Source organism: Polistes dominula, unplaced genomic scaffold (genome assembly GCF_049000335.1).
Source record: "Polistes dominula isolate Pdom_NZ unplaced genomic scaffold, Pdom_raw_medaka contig_168, whole genome shotgun sequence".
Classification (NCBI taxonomy): Eukaryota; Metazoa; Arthropoda; class Insecta; order Hymenoptera; family Vespidae; genus Polistes; species Polistes dominula.
In genome coordinates this window covers 565,019-592,813 of record NW_028301024.1, presented here as the reverse complement: position 1 = coordinate 592,813, position 27,795 = coordinate 565,019, and the positions used below count along the sequence as shown (strand labels likewise).

Sequence of the window (27,795 nt, the reverse complement as noted above, 5' to 3'; positions counted from 1 at the left end):
TTCGATGACTATTCAAAACGTAATGTCTTTTCAGCAGTAATCGAAATACGATTTAATCGTAATACTATGATTGTGTTCCATCGTTTTAACTACGCTTCAACATTGTAATTGCAGTCGTATTACTTGATGCAACGAAGTTAATAGATTGCAGAAACACATGTGCGCTAATTTCAAATGGTACATTGTTAGTAGAACCGTTTACTTTGAACATAAATTTAATTGAATAAGAGAATAACGTATAGAGAAAGATAAAGAAAGAGAGAGAGAGAGAGAGAGAGAGAAAGAGAGAGAAAGAAGGAGAAATTATTAAATGGTAAATGGTAAATGGTAAAGACGCCAAAAAGACATTTTAAAACAATGAGATCTCGCGCCTAATCCATTAACGGTGTAAGTAGTATTCACGCTTCTAAAAGGAAGTCTTATGAGCGGTATTCTCATTTTAATTAGATGAATCTAATTAGGAGAATGTCAGCTACAAAATGGTCGATGAGAAGCGCATAAAGATAGTTTCGTTTATATTCTCATGTTCTGTAATCCAAGTAACAAGAAACTAACGTTAGGTTAATTTCATGTATATTAACAAAATTGCGAAGTGAAAGAAGCGAGAAAAAAAATGTTGTTAAACTTATATAATGCTATTAGACAATCCACTAGGTAATTAAATATTAATCGCTAAAAATAAATCATGTAATTACTTAAAGGCAAAAGTAAAAAAAGAAAAATAAAAGCTTGAGATGTTAAGAGAATCGTCTCAATGTGCTTAAGAAAGATTCGTATTTTATCATTCTTTTTCTTTTTTCCTCGTTAAAATTTATAGACTACACTAAATTGAACAATGCTTATCTATACCATAAAGAAATCTCTTTTCAGGACTTCTTGTTTTATATTCTTTCTCCTTCCTCATTTTCTTTATATGTTCTTCATACCAAAATTTAAACTAATGTTCTCCTTTATTGTATAAACTATGGTGCAATAAAATACAGAACCTTATTCAATGTGGGACAAGTTTCATATATCTCTAATAATGTTCACCCGTTGTGAAATCTTTATTTGTAATGTTTTTATAGTGAAAGAAACTGACACTAATATTATATTGCACTGTTGCCTATTTCTGTTACTCTCTTTCTTTTCTTTTTCTGATAGAAACCGTTTAAACTTCGCTCATCTCTAGCTGGTTTATTTCTTTCACTTCTTTCTTTGAACATTTTTTATCTATAATTTATCTGTGAAAACAAGATGGATTACGAAAATAATAAATTTTACACTTGACATTAATAATAACAAACAAGAGTCTTCTATTTTTCTTTTACTCTGCATAAAACTTGATTACGCAGTACGACATTGGCCTATTGATTTCTTTTTCTTTTCTATGGTAAACTTAGCAAAGAGGATCAGGTCATCGATCGACTACGACAAACATATTCGCTCTCTCTCTCTTTCTCTCTATGTCTATTTTTTTTAATACAAAAGATACATTCGTGACGGACATTAAAAAAAAACTTCGGAGATCGTGTCAATGTGGATAAAAACACGACATCATGAAATTACCTAATTGCCCATATAAAAGCTCCTCTCTTACTTTCTCATTTTATAGCAAGTATCATAAAAGAGATACGATCACTGATATATGCGTATATAGTTAGTATTTATGTTCTCCGGAGAAAATAAAATCTAAAACAAAACTAACGACCACTAACGACCACTGTTTCTAATGAACTTTTCTGAGATCTTTTTTCTACAAATGCATCTACTAATTAATTTTTACTAATCTTAATACATACATTTTAGATAAAAAAATTATCAAACAATAATTGGCATTGTAAAAAATACAAGAAATTAAATTAATTCGTAGAATTAAAAATCGATAAACGGCAATGTACATAAAAATCAGCATTAAGAAATATGAAAATAAATGTTAAATAATATGAAAAAAGAGATAAATAATATGTTACGATTTGTCGATCACAACAAGTTGATTATGTAAGATAAAACCTACTGCTTATTATGTCAATTGTGAATATTTATCATCGCGACTTAATGGAAAATGACAAAGAGAAAAAATACATAAAGTAGTTGTAAAAAATTAATATACACAATATGTTTTTTTCTCACGATATCAAATAATACAGAAAAAATATATAGTTAGCAGATTTTAATCTCATGTATTTCCAATATCTCATGGTATAATTACTATTCGAAATAAAAGAAAACGTAAATAAGAAATATCTAAAAATTAAAATGAAGGTAATTATAAGACGGTTTCTTAAATTCTTTTTAGAATAACAATTGAATGATACTAATAACACAGTTCCTAAAATTAAATAATTTTACACGTATTTCAATCTTCGTTCATCAAAAAAACTCGTAATACGCACCAGATCAATTGCTTCCCATGAAAAAATATCATGTATGCAGATAACACAAGTTCAAAGGGAAACCTTCAAAAAACCAAGCTTCCAAAGAATGAGACGAATGCACAGTATCTAGAGTAGGCAAATTTAGGGTTTATTTATTATAATATTGTTACCACATACAACAAAGGACACCGGCATGATCTCTGGGTGAAATAGCTGATAAAAACTACACTTTTCCAAATTCAAGCAATAAAAATTGAATGCTGAATGCGATAGTCATAGATAGACACCAAAATCGTAGGATGTTTATCGAGGGAATTATAAATCGTCGTAAGCTAAGTAAATATAGAATATCCATTTTGTGAAACTCAGATATAAAATTTTATTGGTTCGATGGTTTCCGAATTCTCACTTTCATCTACATTTTTTGGGCTGTCTAACAAACATTTTAGGAAAGACGAAATAAAGACATTACGAAAAACATATGGAAAATACTGCTGGACTGAACGAAGGTTCTGGTTCAAATGCAATGAGAGATCTAATAGAGATCTTTTCTGAAAATGCTTTTCCAACTCTATAGCCTGCTACACTTCGAGACCCTTATTATTTGTAACATATCTCGTCTTTATTCTTTGAACCACAAACTTATCTTCTCTAAATACTCTCATCTAAATAAAAATCTTAATAATAAAAAATCTAAAGGACGCATTGAATCGTATCACTCTCTCAGCTTATCGAACTGTGTAACAACGAGTCTCAAACTTAGGCCTCGTGGTAAACTCCTCCGATTCACACTAGGCATTACGCGTTGTAAAGATGTTCTTAGTCTATTAAAGATTTGTATAAGTTTCTTAAATACGTAAATATTATAATTAATAATATAGTTTTCTTATATGCATGAGTCAGTACATGTCTTTGGATATTTTTGATAAAAAAATAAAAATCAAATTTAATAAACATATTTTTTCTTGATGAATCAAATATATATTATGAAGAAGGGAAATAAAAATGAGACAGTAATTTATTTGCTTTTTAATGAAATTTGTCAGCTGCTCCTAATACATTCTATATTGTTATCTAATTCTTTTTCTCTGATGTATCTTGTAATCATTCTTTTTTATAAAATATTTCAGACAATACAATTATTATATATTCTATGTATTTTATAATTAATAATTATAATATTTGCGAAATAAAGAATTTAATACTAATTTCTCAATACAATAGAAACATTTTTAAATTGAAAAGATATAATACCGTTTGTAACAAAAATATACTATACTTGCTATTATATTTTCAATAATAATAATACAACATACTGTAAAAAAAATTATGTGTGCAGATTATACGTGTTAGAAGTGAAACCTTCAAAAACTTAAGATTCAAGAGAATGAGACGAATGGACAGTTTTAAGAGTAAGATAGTTTTAGGATATATTTATTATAATATTATTATTATATATAATAAAGGTCACTGGTATGGTCTCTGGGTGAAATGGCTGATAAAAAGTGCACTTTTCACAATTCAAGCAATAAAAACGGAATGCTGAATGCGATAGTTATAAATAGTCACCAAAATGGTAGGATGTTTAGCAAAGGAAATATAATTCATCAGAAATTAGGTTATTATAAATAATCCTTTTTTTGAAACTCAGGTATAAAATTTTTTTTGTTAGTATGGTTTTCTATTTCCCGTTTACATCTACATTCTTGCGCTATATAACAAATATTTTACGATAGACGAAATAAAGACGTTACGAAAAACATATGGAAAATACTGCTGGACTAAACGAAGGTTCTGGTAAAATGCAATGAAAGATCTAATAAAGATATTCTTTAGAAATGTTTCTTCAACTCTGTAGCCTACCAAACTTCGAGACCCTTATTATTTATAACATATCTCGGCCTTATTCTTTGGACCACAGACTTATCTTTCTAAATACTCTTGTCTAAATAAAGATCTGAACAACGAAAAATCTAAACAATGCATTGAATCGTATCGCTCTCTCAGCTTATCGAACTTGGTATACTACGAGTCTCAAATTTCAGTTCCGTGGTAAGCTCCACCGATTCACGCTGGGCATTCAACATATTAAAAATGTTTTTATTTTATTGAAAAATTAGTATAAGCTTCCTAAATACGCAAATATTACAATTAATAATATAATTTTTTTATATGCGACTTAAAATGTGATCGTAATTTACTTGCTTTTGAATGGAATTTGTCAGCTGCTCCTAATTTATTCGACAGTATTGTCTAATTCTTTTTTTTGATGTATCTGATAATCAATTTTTTTTTATAAAATATTGCAGAAAATACAATTATTTTATTCTATATATTTCATAATTGTTCATTATAATAACATTTGCGAAATAAATAATTTAATAATAATTTTTCAATAAAATAGAAACATTTTTAAATAGAAAAGAAATGACACGTTTGGTAAAAAAAAAACAGACCACGCACCTTCTTTCTTTATTTGGACCGTCGGCTCGTTTGGACCTTATACTTTTGTCGCATACCTACGTGCTTATCTCTGTTTATTCTTCTACCTTTCTATCGCTCCTACCTACAAACATTTCGAGTATCGAAATAATACGTGTCCACGCTTTGTAGTATGCAGTCGCACACAAACACACCCATATACAATATACAACCAGGAGCGATAACTACGAAGCATAGCATAAAGAGGAAACCGAGATAAATCCTATATGTTTGTCTCTTTTTCTTTCATTATTTAGTATAGCAGCCGTTTCATAGTCTCGTTACATAGCTCCGTTTCCTACCGACCGCACTTATTTACTTTTCAGATCACTCCCATTCTAAAGAAGTTTTCACTTCAATATAAAAACTAAAAATAAGAAGGCAACCTGACGAAATTTGAACCAGCAATCCATAGACTGCGAGTTTAGGTCGATGCGCGCTACGCTATAACTGTAGTTAAAGTGAGATTTAAAAATATAGTATATTGAAATGCTAGTAAATCTTTAACTCTAATTATCTCAAAAACGACTGTGCCTAGAAAGCTAATCACTATACATTATATGTACGATCTGTAACCCTAATGAACACATAAATTTATTAGGTTTTATAAACGTCTTAAAAATACAAACTCTGGGTTCTTTGTGAAATAAAATAAGTCTACGCTTCGTGGTATGCAGTCGCACTCAAACACACACATATACAAAGCTTAGTAGCCAGGAGTGGGGACTACGAAGCAGCGCATAAAAAGGAGACCGAGAATAGAAAAAACTGTGTAATTATATTCTGTCTCATTCTCTCGCAGGCTCAATCCTATATGTTTGTCGCTTTTTTACTTCTTACTTAGTACCGTGGCTGTTTCATCGCAGCGTTTCCGTTCGCTTTTTTCCAAATTATCCCCATTCTATAGAAGTTTTCACATTAACAAAATTTTATTTATTTCAAAGGAAAATGAAGAAGAATCAGAGAAATAAACTTATTAACATTTTGTAGAAAATTAATTGAAAAATCTTCTGTTATCTCGAAGCAAGAAAGCAACATTCAAAATGCTTCATATCAACTAATTAATAAGCGTAAAAATTTAAGAACATTTCCAACGAGAAAAAACTATTAGAATTTTTCCTCGATTTCCCACTTTCCAAAGTATAAGGTTTCTTCATTCTTTTAAACCCCACCTCAAATACCGAAAGAGAAGAGCTCTGAATTGCTGACCTAGTATAAAACTACATTTTCCTATTGCTATATGTGTCCGTATGTTTGAAATGGATTTCGTGTCCCTGTATTTAACTATTTTCGGAGGTCCACTTAATTGGAAATAGTAATAGTGCATATAAAAAGGATTGCTTAGTCTCAAAAAAAAAAAGAAAAATAACATAAAAATAAATCTCTTACTGTTTCCTTATTTTTTTTATTTTAACATAATCTCTGCAATTTAATCCATCCAAGTCAAGGCAAATAAATTAAAATCTATCTTTTTTGTTCGTCATCTATCTTATTTTCTTTTTTGTATTGGTTATATAAAAAGAACTTATATACACATCACAATATTTAGTATTTGAATATATGATAAAAGCTAGATAAAAGTATATTCCAAAAATGGCTAACATAATATTTTAAGACCTTTTTAATCAATTTTTTCATCCACCTTCATTATATATATTTTCATAGCCTGTATCCAAATTATTTAAAAATCTTTTTTTGTATTTTGTTGCTTGCTATAAATAAAAAAAAGTAATACTCGATAATTACTACATTTTAATATGTTGCTATTTATTCCGATATTAAACTTTTAGTTTTCTTTCATTATTACACAACTATAATGTTTTTTATATTTGCTATAATTATTTTAACTGAGCAGAACACTAAAAATCAAATGGGCAATAGGAGGATTCCTTTTTTAGACAAATAAATTGTCAAAAATGTTTATTATTTTTTTTCAATAACATTTTTAAATGTGTATAAATATTAAATGAAACTTATAATAAGTATAAATCAGAAATACAGATAAAACCAATTTGAAAAGGCAACATATCCCTCGTGGTTTTATTCAGAGAGAAATGCGGTCATGACGACTAACGAATAAAGTTTACTAAGTAAACTCTCGAGAGATAATTATTACTTTTCTACTGTGTTCTATTGCCTCAATAATTATTATTCACAAATTCTACCGACATTTCTCTAGTACACTTAAATTAACGTTTCTTAAAGAAAATGAAAGAAAATATTTTAAATAAAATTTACAATGTCTGGGTTCCATATCATTTCTTGAATTAACTGAATTACATACTTTAACGTTAACATATATAGAGTATCCAAAATAATTGGAACCAAACTTATCCTACATATTATTACTGAGGTCAAATGAATGAAACAAGTTCATATAAACTTATGTCCGCAACGCATCCCAATTATAAATTTTCCAATTATAGATCATAAGCCAGTTCATACAGAAAATGTAATTAGTAACAATTTAATCCATACTCGCGCGCGCGGCGCGCGTTATTTTCATATATCCGATCGTAAAACAAATATTTATTTCTTTACTTTGCAGCTTGTTCCAATTATGAAGATTTACAAAAAAAACTTGTTTAATAATGAGCACATATAGTGTTGGAAGAATATCGTTTAAATATTTTTATGGTTTCTTCTATAAACGTGCGTATAAATGTAATGTATACTTATGTATATGATAATGATTAAAGAAAGATAAAGATAGAAATAAACTGATAAGCATATTTATTACAAGTAAAACCACGTTCAAGATCGCATAGAAAAGTGTAGGTACGACGTTAAGTAGGCGTCATATGGAGGGTAAGAGGACAGGGTCAAGCTCGATTTAATCGATCCATAGATAATCACAAGTTGTACCGGCGAACAACCATCGACCAATAATAATGTCACGGAGTCTATTGCCGTCTCCATCGTCTAGGGCATCCTTGGCATTAAATTATACAAAGAGTCTATGTAAGCACACGCGGTTCTACGTGCTGTTCTGACGGTCAACCCGAACACCACTGGCTGCCTTGTTGTTAATACTTTCTCTTCTTTTTGCTTATCCATTTCATGATGGCTTACTTTCTTGGTTATACTTGAAACTCAAAGCTGAAGACTTGAAGCGAAAAAGAGGGAGAGGAATAGAGGTATATATAGACAGAGAGAAAGAGAAAAAGAAAAAGAGAGAGAAAGAAAGAGAGCTCACCTTGACTCAGTGGCTGTGCAATATCGATCTGCCAAGTAAACTCACTATATAACGGTCTACCAACCGCAAAAATCAACGACCATCATTTTCCTTTAGCCTCAACCCTCAACGTGAATGTCACTATCGGCGATATCACCACGAAACTAAATGTTACATTTGCAAAAATAATTAGACGCCAACCGAAGCTTACCCTTTCGTCTCTGTTCCTTTCTCCCCTTCTTCTTTTCAGACAAGGTCAAGCTCGCTTTTAACATTTACCGAGTCATCTTAGATACAAACTTATTATCGGTTAGAAAAAATTCTCTCTCTTTTTCTGTTTTTGTCAGATCTTTAAAAATTATTTTATAGTTCCTCGAAGAAATTAACTAGTCATCGAAAAAAAAAATTGCGTTAATATAACACATAATAGAGACCAACCAATAATATCATAGTGATACGTATTCTCACATTTGAGTGTCTTTTATCAGTAGGAATAACGCATTCACTGAACATGTAAATATTGATAATTGCTATCCCGTGTTTGAATTAGAGAAGAGAGAGATCTATCTTGAACGTATAATATTTGCTTACTATAGACTCACAAAGTTCTTTTCATTAATTACATAAAAAGGTAATCACTTGTGTATCAATCCTTAATTGCTTGGAATGTAAATAGTATTCATGCGATTTTAAACTTAAAACTATCTAATACATTTAAATTTAATAATACAACAGTAAAAATTATATTGATATTACATCGAGAAAAGGATCGATGCATTCATATATAAAATATGGCATTCCTTGTACATTGTACAATCACAACTGCAATAGTTATTAACTTATAACATATTTACTACGAAACTATAACAAAGAATTTAAGAAATTTGATAAGTACTATCATCAGTAGTATCAGTTTACTGTTTTTTAAATTGTGTAAACAAACGTTATACGTTGAGCATTTCGAAAAGTTAGTAAATGGTATTTAATAGAACGAGTTAAATTTATAAAATATTGTAGTTAATTAAAAACTACAATCTTTTACTTCTTAATTCGATTGTTCAGTAAACAAATTTTAATCAAAAATTTAAAATCAAGTTAAAATTCAAGTAGAGATATTATGTTAAGCTTAATTGTTCCCTTAAAAATCTGTAACGTGGATCGAGACGCGGAAAACTTACTGGTATTTCGAAACTGCGTTAGCATGGTACCGAATGATATAATTGTTCACGAGTATAAAGCACCGTCCGGTGCCAGGATATTGCGTATCTTTCGGTGGACTGAACACGAGACCTATATACAACGCGTATTTCAGTTACAACGCATACAATTGAGACAATAAAGCAGTAGCAACGCTGTTACGATTCATTGATCGTTATACTATGTGTAAATGATGATAGTGGTCTTTCTTTCTATATTACTATAATAATTATGATCGTTCTCGTCGCTGTCAAAATTAAAGCCACAATTCTCTTGCTAAAGCTTTTGTCGAAGTTATATATTCCCTTTTTTATTCTAAAAGACTAATAGAAGAAAATTATACCTCCTAAAATAGTTTTTTTAATAAGTTATTATTAACGTAAGTTCTTTTTTTCCAGAAAACGCTTGCAGCGCTATCTACTTCGATTTAGACCTGAATTAATGAGACCCGTTGTGAAAAAAAGAAATGAAAAGAAAGAAAAACATAAGAAAAAACTGATGACAAAAATAATACATATCATCTGGGGCGTCATTTACCTTATGCAAACGATTTCTCTTAGTATTTTCAAAGATAATTCGCTAGGGATATTCCTTTGATAAATAGAAAACTCAGAACAATCAGAACACGTTATTTAAAATCTCTTATTCTCCCGCGGCCTCGGTAGTATCGATTTTTGCACAGAGTTAACAAGCGAAAGGAAGCGATGCTGCGTTCTTCAAATTATGAATATGCCTGCTTTTTCGAACAATTAACTGATCAATATCGTTTACGGCGGTGTTATAATAATGCGTTTTACGTTATGGGTCAGAGTACTCAGAGGTCAACAACCTACGATGACCCGAATGAATAATATCGCTGACTAAACATCATACATTGCTATGCGCTTAAGCGAAACGTTGAAATAATAAGTACGCTAGCGGAATGTTTGAGTTGTAATTAAACACATCAACAATAAGTCATGTGGGATATTTTAATCCTAATTTAAAACTCAAGAGAGTAATTTAAAAAAGAAAAAAAGAAGAAGAAAAAAGGAAATAAAATAGTTTATAAACAATTTTATCAATAAAAAAAGGTATAAAAATTGGAGCAAATATTACCTCAGTATCGTTCCACCACATATGTAGCCGATAATTTCTTAGAACTGTTTGATTTTCGTTGATGTGGTCAACGGCGAGTTTGACAGAAGGCATGACACCACGGCCCAGGTGACATTCCGGTACATGATTCCCGTATGGAAAAAAACCGGCGATGTAGACATCACGTTTCTTAACACCACCGAGGTTGATTGGCTTCTGCCCACTGCATGTCAAGATGGCGTCGAGCCATAAAATGGCGGCAAAAATATGTGCGCGGACCAACAAATGACGCCAACAACGGAGTCGTTGGCGTCCTGCGGGTGTAATGATGATTCCAGTCGCCATCTTAAAATACTCGCGACCACCAATTCGCGACTTCTGAGTGAAATTGTTTTCACCTCAACGTTAACATCGAACAGTTGTCGCGTCACTGTAACTACACGAGAGCGAATCAGCACAACGTACTGTCGTATGATCTTTTTTCAAATATCACGTAGCATCCACTGTACGCCAAACACGAGACACAATCTTCTCTTCCGAGTTCGAACAAAGGGACGCATTCAACCGCACATCTAACTTCGACCATCGAACGTATTCCTCGTCTCTTTGCCGATACGCCAACCGGAACCTCCACATTCCGTGTCTACATCAATTGCCAAACACTACAGACAGATCTTTAGTTTCTCTGACACACTTCTGCAATCCCGAAAGGAACAAATTTTTAATGTTTTTGTTTCTTTACTCACACTTTCTTTATTCATGAAACGCGCATACAGGTCGATCACTTTACACAATACTTACACGAACGATCATCTTTTGTTTACCATGAAAATTTGATAAACGCAACACAAGTCCTGAAGCCAATATTTTACGCGTTTATATTTTTTTTCTGTTCTTCTATTTTTCCTCTTCTTTCCTTAATTAAACGGTTAATTGTTAAAAAGAGTGTTGATTGCTTGGATTTGTGTCGTTATTATTCATTGATGTCAACACGTTTTTCCAAATCTATGAACATATCCTTTTTTCTATGGATGAATCCGCATCGTGAAATCATTTTTTCTCTCTTGTGAGTTACATAAGCGTCAGTGGTCCGTTGCCAAAAAAGTTTTACGAAGTTTATCTCATAATAGTTTCCGATATTGTTGCCAGTGCAAAAACATTTTTGAAAATATCGTAATTCAGATTGATTTCTTCTAACAATTCTCTACTTGCCTTTCTTCCTTCTCTTATTCGTTTAACTTTCTTATTCTACGCTTTCGTTTCTTCCATTTTTCTTTACATACTTCATTATCGCAATGAACTAAGTCCACTGTGGCTTTTTTTTCTGCTGACTTCGTACGTATCTGAAAAATTAATAAGCATTTTGAATTATTGTTAGAGTAGAGTTGAAGAATTTTTGTTTCTGTTAACAAGTAATATACTTTTTCTAGTTTTCAAAAACATAGGTTTTATTTATGTAATGACCATAATTATAAATATATATTGCATAACAAAAACGGTATATGTGAAGTTTACTTTTCGTGTCACAAAAATTAAAAATCACAAAAATATTTGGATATCTAAGAGAACAATATTTTCTTATAAAAGTTATAAATAATATAAAATAAAATTGTAGTAATTCTAATATTTGATTGGATTCCCTTTTTGTTAAAAAACATGCAATAGATTTGGCATGATTAAAATAATTTTCATTAAATATTCCATGGGTATATGTCCCCATTCTCCTGCCAAACGTATTTTAGTTCTTATTTTGATTTTATTAGTGTGTTCCTAATTTTACGATTTAACTCATTTCATAGATTCATAACAGTGTTTAAGTTCAGCAACCGTGGTAAAGAGGATTTAAGACTTTGGAACAATAAAATAATAGATATCCATGTAAAATATGCGATTTTTGGGGGGAGGATCATTATTTTAATAAAAATTAAAACATGTACCCAATTTTCATTCTTGTAAGACTTTTTATCAAATTGTGTTAAAAGCAATCTAAATATTTATTTTTTTTATAATGCCTTAAATGAGAACTTATTCGTCCACGCTTGCAATTGAAAGAACAGATCCGTCACCGTATCTCATGGTTTATTACTCCCACAGATATTTAACTTGATTCTATCGGCAAATGTTACGTCCTTGCATCATATCTTCTCGTTAAAAACATACTTCTTAACGAAAATAATTCTTTTCTTTTAATTCCTTTTCGCTTATATATATAGCTGGGTGATTCAACAGCTCTTGCTACTTAAATAGCTATAAAAGAATCATAGTTGCAGAAAAACTTATTCAGAAAAAAATTAAAAAAAAAACATGTGTGCAGATCACTCGTGTTAGAAGTGAAGCCTTCAATAAACGAAATTTCGAGAGAATGACACGAGCGCAGAGTATCGAGAGTAAAATAATTGTAGGATTTATTTATTATAATATTGTTACCATATATATCAAAGGGCATCTGTATGATCTTGAGATGGGGTAGCTGACAAAAACTATCACTTTCCAAATTGTATCAATTAAAATAGAATGCTGAATGCGATAGCCATAGATAGAAACAAATATATATGTATACATGTAGGATTGAGTTTAGTGTAGAGGTGCGAGGTTAATGTACACCTAGTTTAATCCTACTGATAAAATATATTTAAAATAAGTATTCGAAAAGATACAATAAAGGCTTCACAATCTTATGATAATAACCGATATACGCAACTGAACTGTTTCAACTGAATGACGACGAACAACGACTGATGACGACTGGCAACTGGCAACTACTCATGACGACTCAATACTCGCTCCTTTATTTCCATCTGCATGCTATTCACGAATTTTCCAAAACGTCCGGTCTGATGCATTAAACAAAGCATCGGCATCGCTCGAGAACTTTCCAGATTCACACAGTTTTACACAACTTAACAACCTACAAAGCAGACCATACACCTTCTTTCTTTATTTTGACCGTCGGTTCGTTTTCGAGATGATATGAGTCCACGCTTCGTAGTATGCAGTCGCACACAAACACACACATATAAAAAAATTAGTAGACCGGAGTGGAGACTACGAAGCAGAGCATAAAGAGGAGACCGAGACTAGGAAAAACTGTATAGCTATATTCTGTCTCATTCTCTCGCAGGCTCAATTCTATATGTTTGTCTCTTTTTCTCTTCTTAATTAATATCGTGGCCGTTTCATCGCCGCACTGCATCGCTGCTGTGTTTCATTTTTTCGAATCACCCCTTTCTAAATAAGTTTTCACTTCAAAAGTTGCATGAAAAATTCAGAACTAAAATATGGCATTATCTTTTTTTCACTAAGTTTAGTCGTTTTCGAGATTTATTAATCAACTTTGTTTTTTTTTAATATTCCGCTATATTTTATTACTTATTTTCTTATAGAGGTTGTCAAGACGAATCTAATGATGTGCCACATTAATATTTTTGAAGGTCAAGGAAGGTTAAAACTGGCAAACAAGTCTGCCACAATACAGCTCTTTCGCGTCAGGGTTGCGTCAGGGTTGCGTCATCCCTTAGTTTTTCCGACAATGGACGGAACAGATGTTTCCCGAATAGTTTTTATTGGTCATTGTCAGGTTTTGTATTTAATGTGGCACATCGTTGGATTCGTCTTGACAGTCGCTATTAGAAAATAAATATTAAAATATAGCATTGTATTTAAAAAAGCAAAGTTGACTTATAAATCTCGGAAGATACTGAACCTAGCAAAAAAAGCTAACTTCGTATTATTGTCCTGAATTTTTTATGCAACTTTTGTTTTATAAACTTTTTTGCAATTATAATACTACCTGAGCTATTTAGGTGGCAAGAGCTGGTGAATCACCCTGTATATATAGAAGTCTTCTTACGAGAAACTCTACTGTTGTATTAATCTAATTTCAGTGCTCTGCGAACTATATAAGGATGAATTTTCTTTTCAGTTTCTTCAAATAACTATAAGGTCAGCTTCAGAGTACCCAATCCAGGATCTTGTCTTATCTCCTTGATAATCTTTTCTTTATCTTTGACAGTAACGAAATCCGGGATTCCTTTCTGCGGAATTCCTACTTTTTATTCAATCTTCGTGGGTATATCGTTTTATGATGTCCGCTATTATATTCTCACATATATTTAATAAATTAATAGTTTTCTGATGTGACTTTCCCGTTTCTTTATAAAAATGACAAGATGACACACATTGATGAAATATTGTTTCTTTTGCGTCCCATTTTTACTAATAATACGTACAATATCTGTTACTTTTAATGTAAACTAATTTATAATCTTTGATCGAGGGTTAAAAAACGACTATATTTGAAATGAAACTGAGTAGTCAAACTAATTTTTTAGAGCAAATAAGCTATAACAGATAAATAGTTTTCGAATGTTCTTGTGATACTGAAAATAAGCGTTGTTTCGCTATTGTTAAACCATATAAATATTTATGTTAATTAAATAATAAAACTAATGTTTTTGATATCTCGTAAAAGTATGCTATTTGGTAATAAAAACTCTAAATAAGTATACAGTACAATCATATTTAAATAGCTACGATTTATAGATATCAAAACGAGTCGTTGTAAATGTTATGTGTAAAAATCTTCATTAATTTTTCTCCAATCGTTTCGAACGATAAAACGTTCATATTAAAGTAATAAACATAAATTGATGAAGATAAAAAGCGTATACTTAGCGACCAATTAATATTCGTATCAGTGATCGAATTAACGATCAAATAACAAGAAGGTTTAGAAAGCGGGTGATATAAAAGGAAAAATAGGAGGTCGATCTATCTTTTGCTGCGCCATCGATAAATTATCATATCAGAAACGTGGATAGAATGTGAAGATCTTATCTATAAGAGAAAATAGTAAAAGCTTTTCTTTTGCGGCCAAAGTCGATGTAAATACAGCAAAAAGATATAGAGTTTAATATCCCGGAAAAGTTACCCAAGGAGTATAAGAGTTCTAGTACTTATCACAAAGACACTCAACAGTCTATGAACTTTGGGGTGATCGTAATGTCAAGTATTCGGAACCCCTAGACCATGAGTACCCAATTACAATAGTAGCATTAGCAGCAGCGTGCTTGATAACATTCTCTTACAACACGAAGACTCGTTCGAAACTTGTTTTGACCAGGTAAATTCGTTGATTATGTAAATGACTATAATTGTGAAAATAAAATAACATTTATTTATTAAGATACTGTAGAGAAAACTTTTTATATTACTCTGATTCTTAATAATAATTGGCTCAATAAAAACCATTCAATAATATTCTCATACAATATAAAACCGCTGAATATTAATCCCAATTAAGAGCTTTCCAAAAACGATGAACTTCCTCAATATAAAATAATATAAAACATACTTTAACAATAATAATACGCGTTCCAATAATAATAATAATAATAATAATATTATACTCTTTATAATAGTAATATTTTCCCAATAATTGTGATACTTCCCTAATAATTGTATTACTCTCTCTTATATACAATATGTGGGATAACTCAGAATCCTTATGAAGGAGAAAACGGGATTTACCTCCAAAAAAGATGTTATGGAGAGGGAGAAAATTTTCCACTGGTTCTGAGCGTCCTTTTTCTACCTGTCCGGCTAAATAGGCCCTTGTGTATTCCTTCGGATTTTTATCACTCGACATTTTGGTTATATATAATATAACACAGGTCTCATTATTCCAAAATAAACACCAAGATCATTTACAATACTCAAACTCATCGATACCGTTACGGACCGCTATAATCACGTTTTATTACAAAAAAGGAGGTTGCTTTTCTTAACAGAACGCGCTGAATCCTTTGAAATGTCTCACAATTTTTTTTGTGCCTTATATTCGACGTCCTATAGACAGATAAAGTAAGCTCAACAATATCATACTTTTAAAATCCTCTTCGAGAGAGATTATGCTTATTTCAGATATCGTATATATATATTTTTTAATTTTAATAATTTTAAATTAATACAACATATATAATGTAACTACTCTCTTTATATTGTATTCAAAATTGAGACAATTGAATTGATTAATTCGGTCATTGATAAATAACTATTGATAATGATATCCAAGAAGTTTTTATGTAGGTAAAGCTGAAAAAAAGAAATATTATTTAAAATGTTAATATAATACATGACTCGTTTGGCTGAAATAGAATAACTAATAAATGATCAATTTCTAAATATTTTATCAGCACGATGTTCTCTTTGCATTTAAACACGTATCATTACAAAATTTGAAAATCATCATTTGAGATATCGATTAAAAAGCAGTAGCAATTAATAGGAGAACATTTTAATGAGCTGTTAAAACTTTATAGGCCATTTTAAATATTTCGTGGGACTATTGTATCATATCTAGCTATAAGCACTAACGTTATAAGCAATTAAAGTGTAAAATCTAGAAGTTTAAACAAAAGTTTAGAATTTGAAATCAAATGCCTAGTCTGTTAATTATGAAATAAAACAAGTATTCTTCATATTTTTCGTATAGTCGACTTATTAGGTGTATCGGAAAGTTTTATCCATTCCGGTAATGAGTTACAAGTATGCGCATATTTGACTTTCTCTTTCTATCACTGAATGTATATACACATTTATCTAGCGAATGAACTAAGACGAAGATGATTCATGTTAATATTAAGAAAGACGTCATGGCTACTGATAGAGTTTATTTACGCCATTGTATTTTGTACGAATTTTAACAAGGAGAAAATGTTACAGAAGTATGTAGAAATTTATTGAAAATGTCTTGTGAAGGTACAGTTTCTGATAGAACATGCAGAAGATGGTTCGAAAAATTTGAAAAAGGAGATTTCAACCTTTCTGATAAGTCACGCTCTGAACCTCCCTTATAGACAACGATACTATCAAGATCATGTTAGAGCAAAATCTTTTTTTGACAATATCGGGAAAAGGCTTGATTCAGCTCAATAAACAATTTTGGACCATATTTGGAAACTAGGATTGGCGTGGAAAAAATCTATTATTTTATTTGATTCTAAGAACAGACACAGAACTTGTAGATCGACCTAATATTTAACATGATATAAATAAATTTAATTTTTTCTCCTGCATAGTCTATTTTATTGTATCTTATTATTACCTATTAAGTAATTAATAAATAATCATGATATTCTAATTATCTAGGAATAAGACCTTCAAAAGATTATAAAAAAATTTACATTGTTAATGAATTATTTGAATCGATTATAATATTATTGTCTTTTCCAATCGTTTCAAATACCTTATCGAGTAACGTATTCCATAATAATATTTCTTTTATGTATGAATTCAGTAAAGTCGCTTATAAATTTCTCAGAAAGATAAACGATCTTTCACCATTACACTTTCAATGGAATGATAGCAGCCATCTTTCTCAATCCTTATCGAAAAACGAACAAGTACGCTTTCTGTTTTATATGCGATTAGGCTAACACATTACAATAATTTCGCTACTTTGAAGATTTTCGAAGGCTCCAACAGTTTAAAACAACTGAAATTTATACATAACAAGGATAAAATCGTACAATAAAGTTAAAAATTAATATCCTGAGGATATTGAAAGTAGTTCCAAATGTTCCATTGAGTTACATAAACAGTTTGTGGATGGTAATGGCGGTCGCAACAGTAATGATAGAAAAAGTTTACCATCGGTAAATAGTATTCACGGAGAAAGAGAGTGAACGAAACTCTTATTCTAGTAGACCACTTTTTATATTCCAAACAGTTTTACACTTTTATTCTATCTTGGTGTCCTTTTATATCTTTATTCCTCTTTTTCACCATCTCATATTTTTCTTCCCTCTGTGGCACTTATAAATGACCGTATACGTATATATAATACTACATGTATACATTAAAACAGGTCGATATACCGTCACGAAATAATACTATGGTACAATCGAATCTAACAAAGAGAAACAAAGAAAGAAGGAAATATATCTCTGGTAACTTTGACACCCTAATCAAAGAAATAATTGAAAGAAGACACGAAGATCGATGCTTATCGAAGTATACATGGTACTTTACAAAACACGCTTACTAATGTTTTAAGATTACCCCTTTGGTTGATGATCGACTCTTTACGCCAATGGGTTCTCCTTATACTAGTAAGCGGTAAAACGAGTTGACGATACGATCGAAGAGAATCAAAGTAATAACGTCTCATACAGTATTCATAGATGGCTGTGCTGTTCCAAGGTGAGGCCTTGGCACGGTAACATAATTCTTTGGCCCTATACTACTGTAGAGAAACAGAGCTGGTTATATCGGTTGCCACACGCTATCACTCCAACACGTATACTGATGGTGTAGATATACGAGGTGGCCCCTGTAAGGTGTTATTAACTATTTCTATCAAAATCTTTAAATTCATCGACATGAAAAATGTTTATATTAGATAACATTAAATTTCTTAAACAAATTTTGTAAAGCTTGGTTAAGAGTTATTGAATTATAAAAAATTCCATATAATATTTTTTGACAGAAAACTACGAGATAAAATATTTTTCTGTTTTTTGTTGCTTCTAGTCTTTATGATATTAAATATCCAGTCCTTACTTGGTGATTTGATTTCAGATAATATGAAGTTAATGTTATATTAATGGCTACATATAATTGCATAAAGAAAAAAATGAATGTGAGTGGCTTCCACGCGCGATAAAAGTAAAACTTGTATAATCATCTGGAAAATAATTAATTGATTCTTATATATTATATATTATTTTTGATTCGAAACGTTCATGAAATTCAATGGTCGAAATTGAGAACCATTGGAATGATGACGAGTCAAGAAAAGAACACTATTCACGAAGGTGCAAACAAGAGGTTGTTGAAGAGAAAGGATCTGCTGAAGGAGAGTCTTTCTCGTTCTGATAATATAAAAGAAAAAGAGTCGTAAGATGGTAGCGATAAGGATGGTAAAAGAAGAATGGAAGAAACAAAAAGTTTAAATTGAAAGCTGGAGAGTAATGAAGAAGCGTGACGAAGCTTGGATGAAGAAAATAGGGTGCAGCAGAGTTTCCATGTCTTTCTTGATAAGAAAAATGAGTAAAACAAGAAGAAATGAAATTACCTAACGAAATTTCCACGTAAGATGAAGAAACCGTAACAGCAGTAGGAACATTAAAACTTCGGGGATTACAAAATGCTATTAGATCTCCTTTTTTTGCGAGCCGTCAAAAAGCAATGCTACTATTGAGCCTGGTAGTAGTAGATAACCAGACGGAGATAATAGGATGATAAAAAATGTACGTTAGATAAAGAGAGTGGGGTGTACGTACACGAAGAGATCAATAAATATTTGTAATACAAGTATAAGTTCAATAACTGGTGGAACATATGCAAAAAATTAAGAAAAAACAACATGTGTGCAGATCACACGTGTTAGAAGTGAAACCTTCAAATATCTAAATTTCGAGAGAATGAGACGATTTTGTTGTATACGATATGGTATACCATATATAACAAAATCGTCTCATTCTCTCGAAACTTAGATATTTGAAGGTTTCACTTCTAACACGTGTGATCTGCACAAATGTTATTTCCTATTTTATTGAAAAATTAATATTAAACTCTTTATTTCGCAAATATTAGACTAAAATATTATGAAATATATAGAATATAATAATTGTATTGTCTGCAATATTTTACAAAAAAGAAAAATGATTATCAGATACATCAGAGAAAAAGAATTAGAGAACACTATAGAATACATTAGGAGCAGCTGACAAATTCAATTCAAAAGCAAGTAAATTACTGTCACATTTTAAGTCGCATATAAGAAAATTATATAATTAATTGTAATATTTGCGTATTTAGGAAATTTATACTAATGTTTCAATATAATAAAAACATTTTTAAGATGTTGAACGCCCAGCGTAAATCGGTGGAGCTTACCACGGGGCTAAAATTTGAAGTTGAGTGAGTGATACAATTCAATGCATTTTTTAGATTTTTCGTTGTTCAGATCTTTATTTAGACGAGATTACTTGGAAAAATAAGTTTGTGGTCCAAAGAATAAAGACGAGATATGTTATAAATAAAAAGGGTCTCGAAGTGTAGCAGGCTATAGAGTTGGAAAAACATTTCTAGAGAATGTCTCTATTAGATCTCTCATTGCATTTTACTAGAACCTTTTTTTCAGTTCAGCAGTATTTTCCATATGTTTTTCGTAATGTCTTTATTTTGTCTATCCTAAAATGTTTGTTTTTGGGTTTAGAGACAAAAATCAGTACACATGAAAGTTTGATGATGAATATCTTTTGAACGCTTAATTTAATTGCCAAAACATAAGATACCATTTTTATAGAGCAGTTAATTTCCTACAAAAATTTGTATTGTGCACTTTTTAATAGTCATTTATTATCGAGTTATAAAATTCATACACAAAAATGAAATTTGTCTTAAAATAATCAAACTTAAATCTTCAATATCATTCAGATGGTGAGGTTTACGGAAAAAATATAGGACACCTTTCTTGTAGAGCATTAAATTTCCTACAAAATTCGTTCAGAACATTTTTCTATACAATCAATTAATGATGAGGTATGAATTTTATTCTATTGGTCTGAGAAAAAAATAAAAAAACTTCGATGCGGAGGATCTTCCTATTAAAATTAAGAGCTCATATTTAGTGAGAATTTTTTTAAGGTGTCTAGCAACCCATATTTCCGTGGCACTTGTAACAAAAAAATAATTGATTTTTTTGACCCACCCTAATATATATATATATTTATTAGAATATTTAAATAGTATTTCCGTGAAGAGAGTTTTTTTTTTTCATAACGAACATATCGTCAGCATTATCGGAATTCCTATTTTTTGCTCGCCAGATATCTTTTTGAAAGACTGATTAGAAAAAGTGAAGCTCATATAAATTGTTTATTATTCTGAACAATTTCAGTTTACATAAGTGAATCTTTCGCAAGAGATCATTGGTGAATGTTTTTTTTTATAAGAAGTAAGTAAAATGTGGTTATATTATTTTATAAGAAAACATAGTCTTAAGTAGGGTAGAAAGAGAGAAAAAAGAGAGAGAGGAAACTACTTGTTTAGGATCGTCTAAATATTGTAAAGTAAGTGGAATGGGAGATTAGTGTGATGATGAAGAGATTGAAGATAGATAGAAGATAGGTGAAAGATAGGTGAAATGTAGAAAAGAACGATACGAAAAAGAGAAAGACGGTGGTGTGGACGGATGGATTAGGTGGTGGGGAGTAAAGAGGAATTTTGCGATCGAATTAAAGCTCTTTTCCAGGGAAAGGGCTAGCAATGAAGTGGAGCGGGTAATTGAACAGGGAAGCTTCGGAAGCTCATTTTATTTTTTGCATGCCCGTGAAAACTTGTGCTATTATCCGGAATTGTTTTTCTAGCTTTTCTATCGCGACTGCTATTAAAAATATACCGATAATTGAAAAGATAACAACTTTTACTCGTTTTCGACTCTAGTTAAGTCCTGTCGTTTGAAGCAAGTTCATTGAGCTTTTCAAGAGATACCTCTCATATTTTTGTTTGTTTATATTTTAATTACTTGTTTCTTATTAAAAGGATGGGATAACACCTTAATCGATACAATTATTGACAGCTTGTTTACATATTTTATCGATTTTATTTATGTCGATTCCTGTTCCCTGTTCCCCTGGTCCTTTTAAATACAGGATCTTATGTATACATATATGTATATACTGAACAGAATATTAAAGTGTTCATACAATACGAATAAATCGGATCGCAAACAGAAGAGAAATGGTTTTAGTATAAGATACAACTTACTCTTCCTGAGAAGATATTTTGGACGATGATAGGAGGAATTTCAAAAGCAACAACTCTCAACTACACTTTATCAGAGAATACTGATGATATTATTTCCTAGTATTAGCATATGAACGCTCTCGACGAAACTTTGACATTCTTCTATACGACACAATAGGGTATATTCCATCACCTTCAACGATCTCTAATGTTCCTTTCTTTTACTGTCTTTCTCTTTCTCTCTCTCTCTCTCTCTCTCTCTCTCTCTCTCTTTCTCTCTCTCTCTCTCTCTTCTCCAACAGGATAGCGGTGATCATCAGTTGGCCGCAGTTCCACCTTCATAGAGTTTCATGACGAAATTTTCGAGTGCACAGATATTGGCCATGCAGTGGAATCAATTGGAGAGATTAAAGCTCGCATTTCGTCTCCATCTCGCTTTATCTCTGTTTACTTCTCTCTGTCTCTTTTCTCTTCCGTACGTAAAGTAGCCCCTAGTAGTACTGCTTCTCCCACAGCCCATGGCTTCTAGCAATGAGATTAAATAATTTAGAAAGTCGATTGAAAATCCTGCAAGCATAAAGTTAGACCTAATGAATTTTAATGCGAAGAAAATGAACGTTATTTAAACAACTCTGCACGTTGGTAGTATCTCATCAATTTGTTATTCATTCAGTGACGAATAGTAAAGCTTACATTTATAAAGGAATTTATTATTTTTTTTTTGAATATTAAACTTTAGAAAAGCTAGACGATAAAAAACATGATTATTGTATTTGTGTTTTATGAAACTTTTTAAGTAATGTAGAAAAAAATTTAGAAATTGTTTTGGAATTTATACGGAAAAAAGAAAAAAAAATGTAAAAACATTTAAAAAAAGAATTTTAAAGAAATAAAAAGTTTTCTCGTTCGCCGTTTCTGTATATGGTTATTATACATAGTATTGGTTTTAGCAAATAACAAAGATACCTACAAAAAATAAAACTATACAACTACGCAAATGTGGCGAAAGAAGTTAGAAAACAAATAGTAAAAACAAATATATATTATAGTGAACTGCCGTGAGATAATTTATATAATAAATATATAAATTTGGAAAAAAGTAATACATGTGGCCCTCCTACAACACGGCATCCTATAACACGGTTACCTTTCAAAAAACCTTTGTACAACACTGTACTTCTACAGCCGCGGCGAGGCTTGTCGTCTTAAAGATACAGTGTTGCGGAATGTATTTCTATTCATCTCCATGGCCTAAAAACAAAAGTTTTTGTCTCATGGCTCTGGGTCTCATACAACACAGTTACACACAATACAGCATTTCTAGGAACCTATCTACCGTGTTATAGAAGGGCTACCTGTATATCAAAAAAGTAACTAAGGCAAAAAAATATATGTATATAAAACAACAGTCGAGCCAATACTAACCTAGATGACAAAGAATAAACTAAGAGTAGTTAAAACAACGAAGTTAACAAAAATTCGATTTGATAAAGAAAAAGAAAAATGTTAAAAGAAAATATATTCTAAAGAATATTAACGGATGTGTGTAAGATTCGTGAAAAAAAGACTGGACCGGGATTTGAACCACGGATCTTTTGCTTTCTGAGCGATTGCTCTTATCCATTGAGCTATCCAGGGCCTACCGACCTTCTCCACAAATATTTATCTAAGTTTGGCATGGAGGTGCTTGTCCCACATGTACATATATAAAAACAGAAATAAGAAAAGGATAAACATAAAAGTATGTTGTGCGACCGTTGCCTTGACCAATCCTTCCGTATCGATAGTGCCACTAGACTCGTTGATTTAATGTTTAATAGGATGAAGTAGCGTAATATTATGATACCTCATTTTTTTAATAACGAAATTGAATGATAAAGTAAGTTAGCAAAACAATTATTCGATAAAAGTTACTGGAGATTTCCTGATATGATAGCTAATGATTTAGAAATATGTCTTTCTTTGAGTTGCAATTCCTATGCTCACAACTTATAATTACTTGTTAACTTATTGTGTCAATATCGTCTTATCACAAGTCATATCTGACGCATATGATGCTATTCACATCGCTTCCTTGGAGACGATTGTAATCTCCTCTGTAAGGGTAGTTAAGATGGAATTTTGGGCTTTTAGAATGCATAAATTGACTAATAGCTAACAAGAACAGCCCCATAGTTCCTTACAAAAGAAAGTCGATGTTTTTCGTTAGGATAGACATAGATAAAATTGTTAAATAATTATTTAGAGCGATGATTATTACGATATTTCTATTCATTAGACAACTTTATAAAAAATCTAAAGTATCAAAACAATGCTTTAAATTTTAACATTAATTTATGTAACCTTATCTCTTAACAAATGTTTTGTCTTTAGATTAATACAATGGTTCATTAATGTGACTGCCAATGGAAGACGTCTTAAATTCAGACTGTTTGTTACTTACTAGCTCTTGGTTTCAGAGACTTTGAGTCTATTCATCATATGTCTTACGTTTACATTCCTAACGTATTTAGGTATATTGGTTCAGTTTTGTGTTTGAACGATATAGTAAGAGGCTTCTAATATTTTTCGAAAGACGAGTTCACATACAAATCATTTTATACGTCTCTCTTCGCGTTACATTTTGACATAATGAAGAAAAATAATTAAGAAAAGAATTACAAAAAATACCCAAAAAAATCTTTACTATAAAAAAAAGAAATTTTACTAGATCCTCTAAAAAAGGCTGTTCCTTGAAAATTATTATCAGTAATATAGAAAATATTGGATGATCGATAATAATTACCGCAGTACACTATTCTTCACATATCGTAATTACATATTTTTTGTAAGAAATAAAGTACGATAATATTAAAATATCTAGTTTTAAAAGTAAAATCTTGAACAAAATTATTCAATAAAAAAATTTGATGCACTACAATAGATAACGTAGCTAACCGTAGTTTTTGATCTGTTCGGCAATTTTAAGAAATATAGTTTAGAGTTATAAGCGTTCAAAGTTTTACATAGTCCGAAGTGCGCTGTACGAGACTAAGCTAGGATATCTGAGATAGGAATCTTGGAACTTGTTACCTCTATAAAAATTCTTTTACCGTATTTCAATATCTTAAGAAACATTTTAAACCAACAACAATTTTTGATTTCTTGAAAATTTTAAAGCAGCACTGCTCCATAGTAATAAATTTAAAACTCTCAGTTATTTAAAAACCTGACGTGCCTAGTACATTTTGAAACGCGCATCATATTCTAGGCCCTAAATTATGTAATTAGTAACATATAGTACGTTAGCTGCATAATTACCGTTAATTAGTGTTTACAGTTGCATTTTTAAAATCGAACCAGCAAAAAGTTGCGCTCGAACGTTAATACCAAACAATTGCACTCTAAAATCGCATTAATAAAATATGTTAACAAGTAGTTACAAATTGTAAGTATCACAGTTGTAACTAAAAAAAGAAATCTTCTCCTATTTCATTTACTATTGTACCAGATTTCAACTCTTAAAATTTATTTGTAAAATTACTATATCAATAAATTTTTTTTAAATTTATTACTTAACGTTGTATTAATCGCTTGTGGAGTTTATTATTAGCGACTGAAAATATGATTCATATTTTGTTGAACAATGAGATTTGTTTTAGATATTGTAATAGATTTAGTAAGGAGTCAGCAGTTTATTGATTTTCCTTTATGGTTGATTTTATATTATATTTTTTCGCAGAATGGCAGCTTCGTTTTTGAGGAGGTATTGGTGCGCGAGTTTTGTGTGTTCTATTTTCAACCATGAGATAACTACTTGATCATATCTTGTTAGTGGAGATGATAATTATTTTTTTCTAAGTAGCGTTTCTTAATTGCTAGTAGACGTGGCATTATAAAGGGCCTCCATTATTTGTTCCAATTTAATTCTATTTTCTTCTTTATTAAGAGGTAAATGGTTCATACACGTTTTAAAGCCATGGGAAAGATCCAGAAGATGAAAAAGTGGCTTCCACGTGAACTGAATAAAAGACAGCAAGAAAACCGAAAAACTAATTGCAAAATGCTGCTCTCTATGTACAAAAGAAAGTCATTTCTCCATTGAATTGTGACTGACAATTAAAAGTGGATATATTTTGAGAATCCTAAGCGTAAAAGATCATGGGTAACTTCAGGTGAACCATCGACATCGATTGTATGGCCAAATCGCTATGGATGGACGACAATGCTCTGTGTTTGGTGCGTTCAGAAGGGTATGATCTATTTGTTATAAGGTTGTGATCTGAAGTTAATAAGATTTTCCAGGGTTTTTTTTTATATTGATTAAAGGCATATTTTTTGGTCTTTAATTCCTCTTTAGTATTGTTCATTACACTATGGATTGTACTTGGTTTTCTTACCGCTAGCATTCTTTGATTTGGAGATGGCTGCATCAGCTGCGCGTGTTATTGTTTCTATGAAGCTGGTGATTGATACGCTTAATGGATCAGGGTAGGGTGGATTTGATGTATTGCATTGGTGGATTGAGTTGAGTATTAACTCACGTTAGAATGTCCTCTTGACATATTGGAACTTTCACTTTAGTGCAGAGTAGTTGGCTGATCGTTGGTTAGGTGCTACAATATTTTTATCGATAAGCAATCACTATTATACAAATCACTTGTAACATACTTTAAACGGCAATAAAAATTTAAAATCCGAAGGCTGGTAATGCGTTTTTATTTTTTCGCATCTTACAATAAACTCCTCGATGCTCTTTTACGTTCGCAAATTAGCAACGAAAATATCGGCTAGGCAGTTCGAAGAAACGTGTGTTAGCCTGCAGCCGATCGTAAAAAGGCGATATCTTCAATTAAAACACGAACACATCCAAGTATTTATCCTTCTGTTTTTTTCTTACATATCTACACACACCAACGACACACACATACATACATACATACATAAATACATACATACATACACCTGCGGCAGAGGAGAAACTGCTACCAGGCGCGTCTCCCCGAGCGGATGGGAGAACGTTCGCTGTCCCTGGATGACACTTAATCTCTTAGTTGATGAGGTACAGCAGGTACAGCGGGTAGGAGCCAAGCAAAATAACCAAACAAAATAAGCTCCCGTGGACGAAACTCCCCCTTTATGGGTTGGTCACACTAACTGACCTAGCAAGACGATCGGTCCCTGCTGTAACTCACTGGGAGTGTCCGGAACCTGTATCGTAGTTTCCGACGATGCAGGCCACGGCTGATGTGAGCTTGCTCTGCCGAGGTGTAAGTTGCAGCAGTGGATCAGGAGCCAGCCACTTCGGGCCTTGATCAGGAAGTACGCAGTGAGTGTTAGAGATCGAAATCTTCACCGCCCCGAGCGAGTCTAGTCCGTCCGTGTATTCCGGGACTGGCTAAGTGTCGGTTAGGCCTCAGGGAACTGGGGTAGGAGTATTATCTCCGAGGGTACACTCGTTCCTAGTTATGACAACCCGCTCCACTCCGTACGATGCGCTGGTAAATCAAAAAGTATGAGTAACCCACAGGAAACAAACAAGAGTGGAAACGGGCTACATGCCCAACAAGCAGCGTTTGACGCAAGCGCTGAAATGAAGCGCTCGCAAGCGCTCAAACGCCTTGAAAAGCTGATTAGTAAACTGAATGATTTCGTCCAACCAAAGGTCAACATTCACAAAGAGATAAAATCCAAGATGACTGGTGTAGCTAACGCCCTTCAAAGGTTTGAGAAGCTGGACGAGGAGTGACGCTCATCATTGCAGCGCATTTCTCA

General features: G+C 31.6%; 1 protein-coding gene across 5 annotated transcripts in view; it reads right to left on the bottom strand.

The window, feature by feature from the left end:
• GABA-B-R2 (gamma-aminobutyric acid type B receptor subunit 2) overlaps positions 1–27,795 on the bottom strand; it is a 579,685-nt gene that overhangs the window by 393,124 nt on the left and 158,766 nt on the right. For 4 of the 5 annotated variants that reach the window (XM_089174269.1, XM_089174272.1, XM_089174271.1 and 1 more), the window contains one exon: positions 10,309–11,630. In XM_089174269.1, the coding sequence (XP_089030395.1) occupies positions 10,309–10,632 (324 nt within the window). In that variant the 5' untranslated portion in view covers positions 10,633–11,630. Of the gene's footprint in view, positions 1–10,308; positions 11,631–27,795 lie in introns of those variants that run through there. The other variant, XM_089174274.1, reaches the window with a different exon arrangement.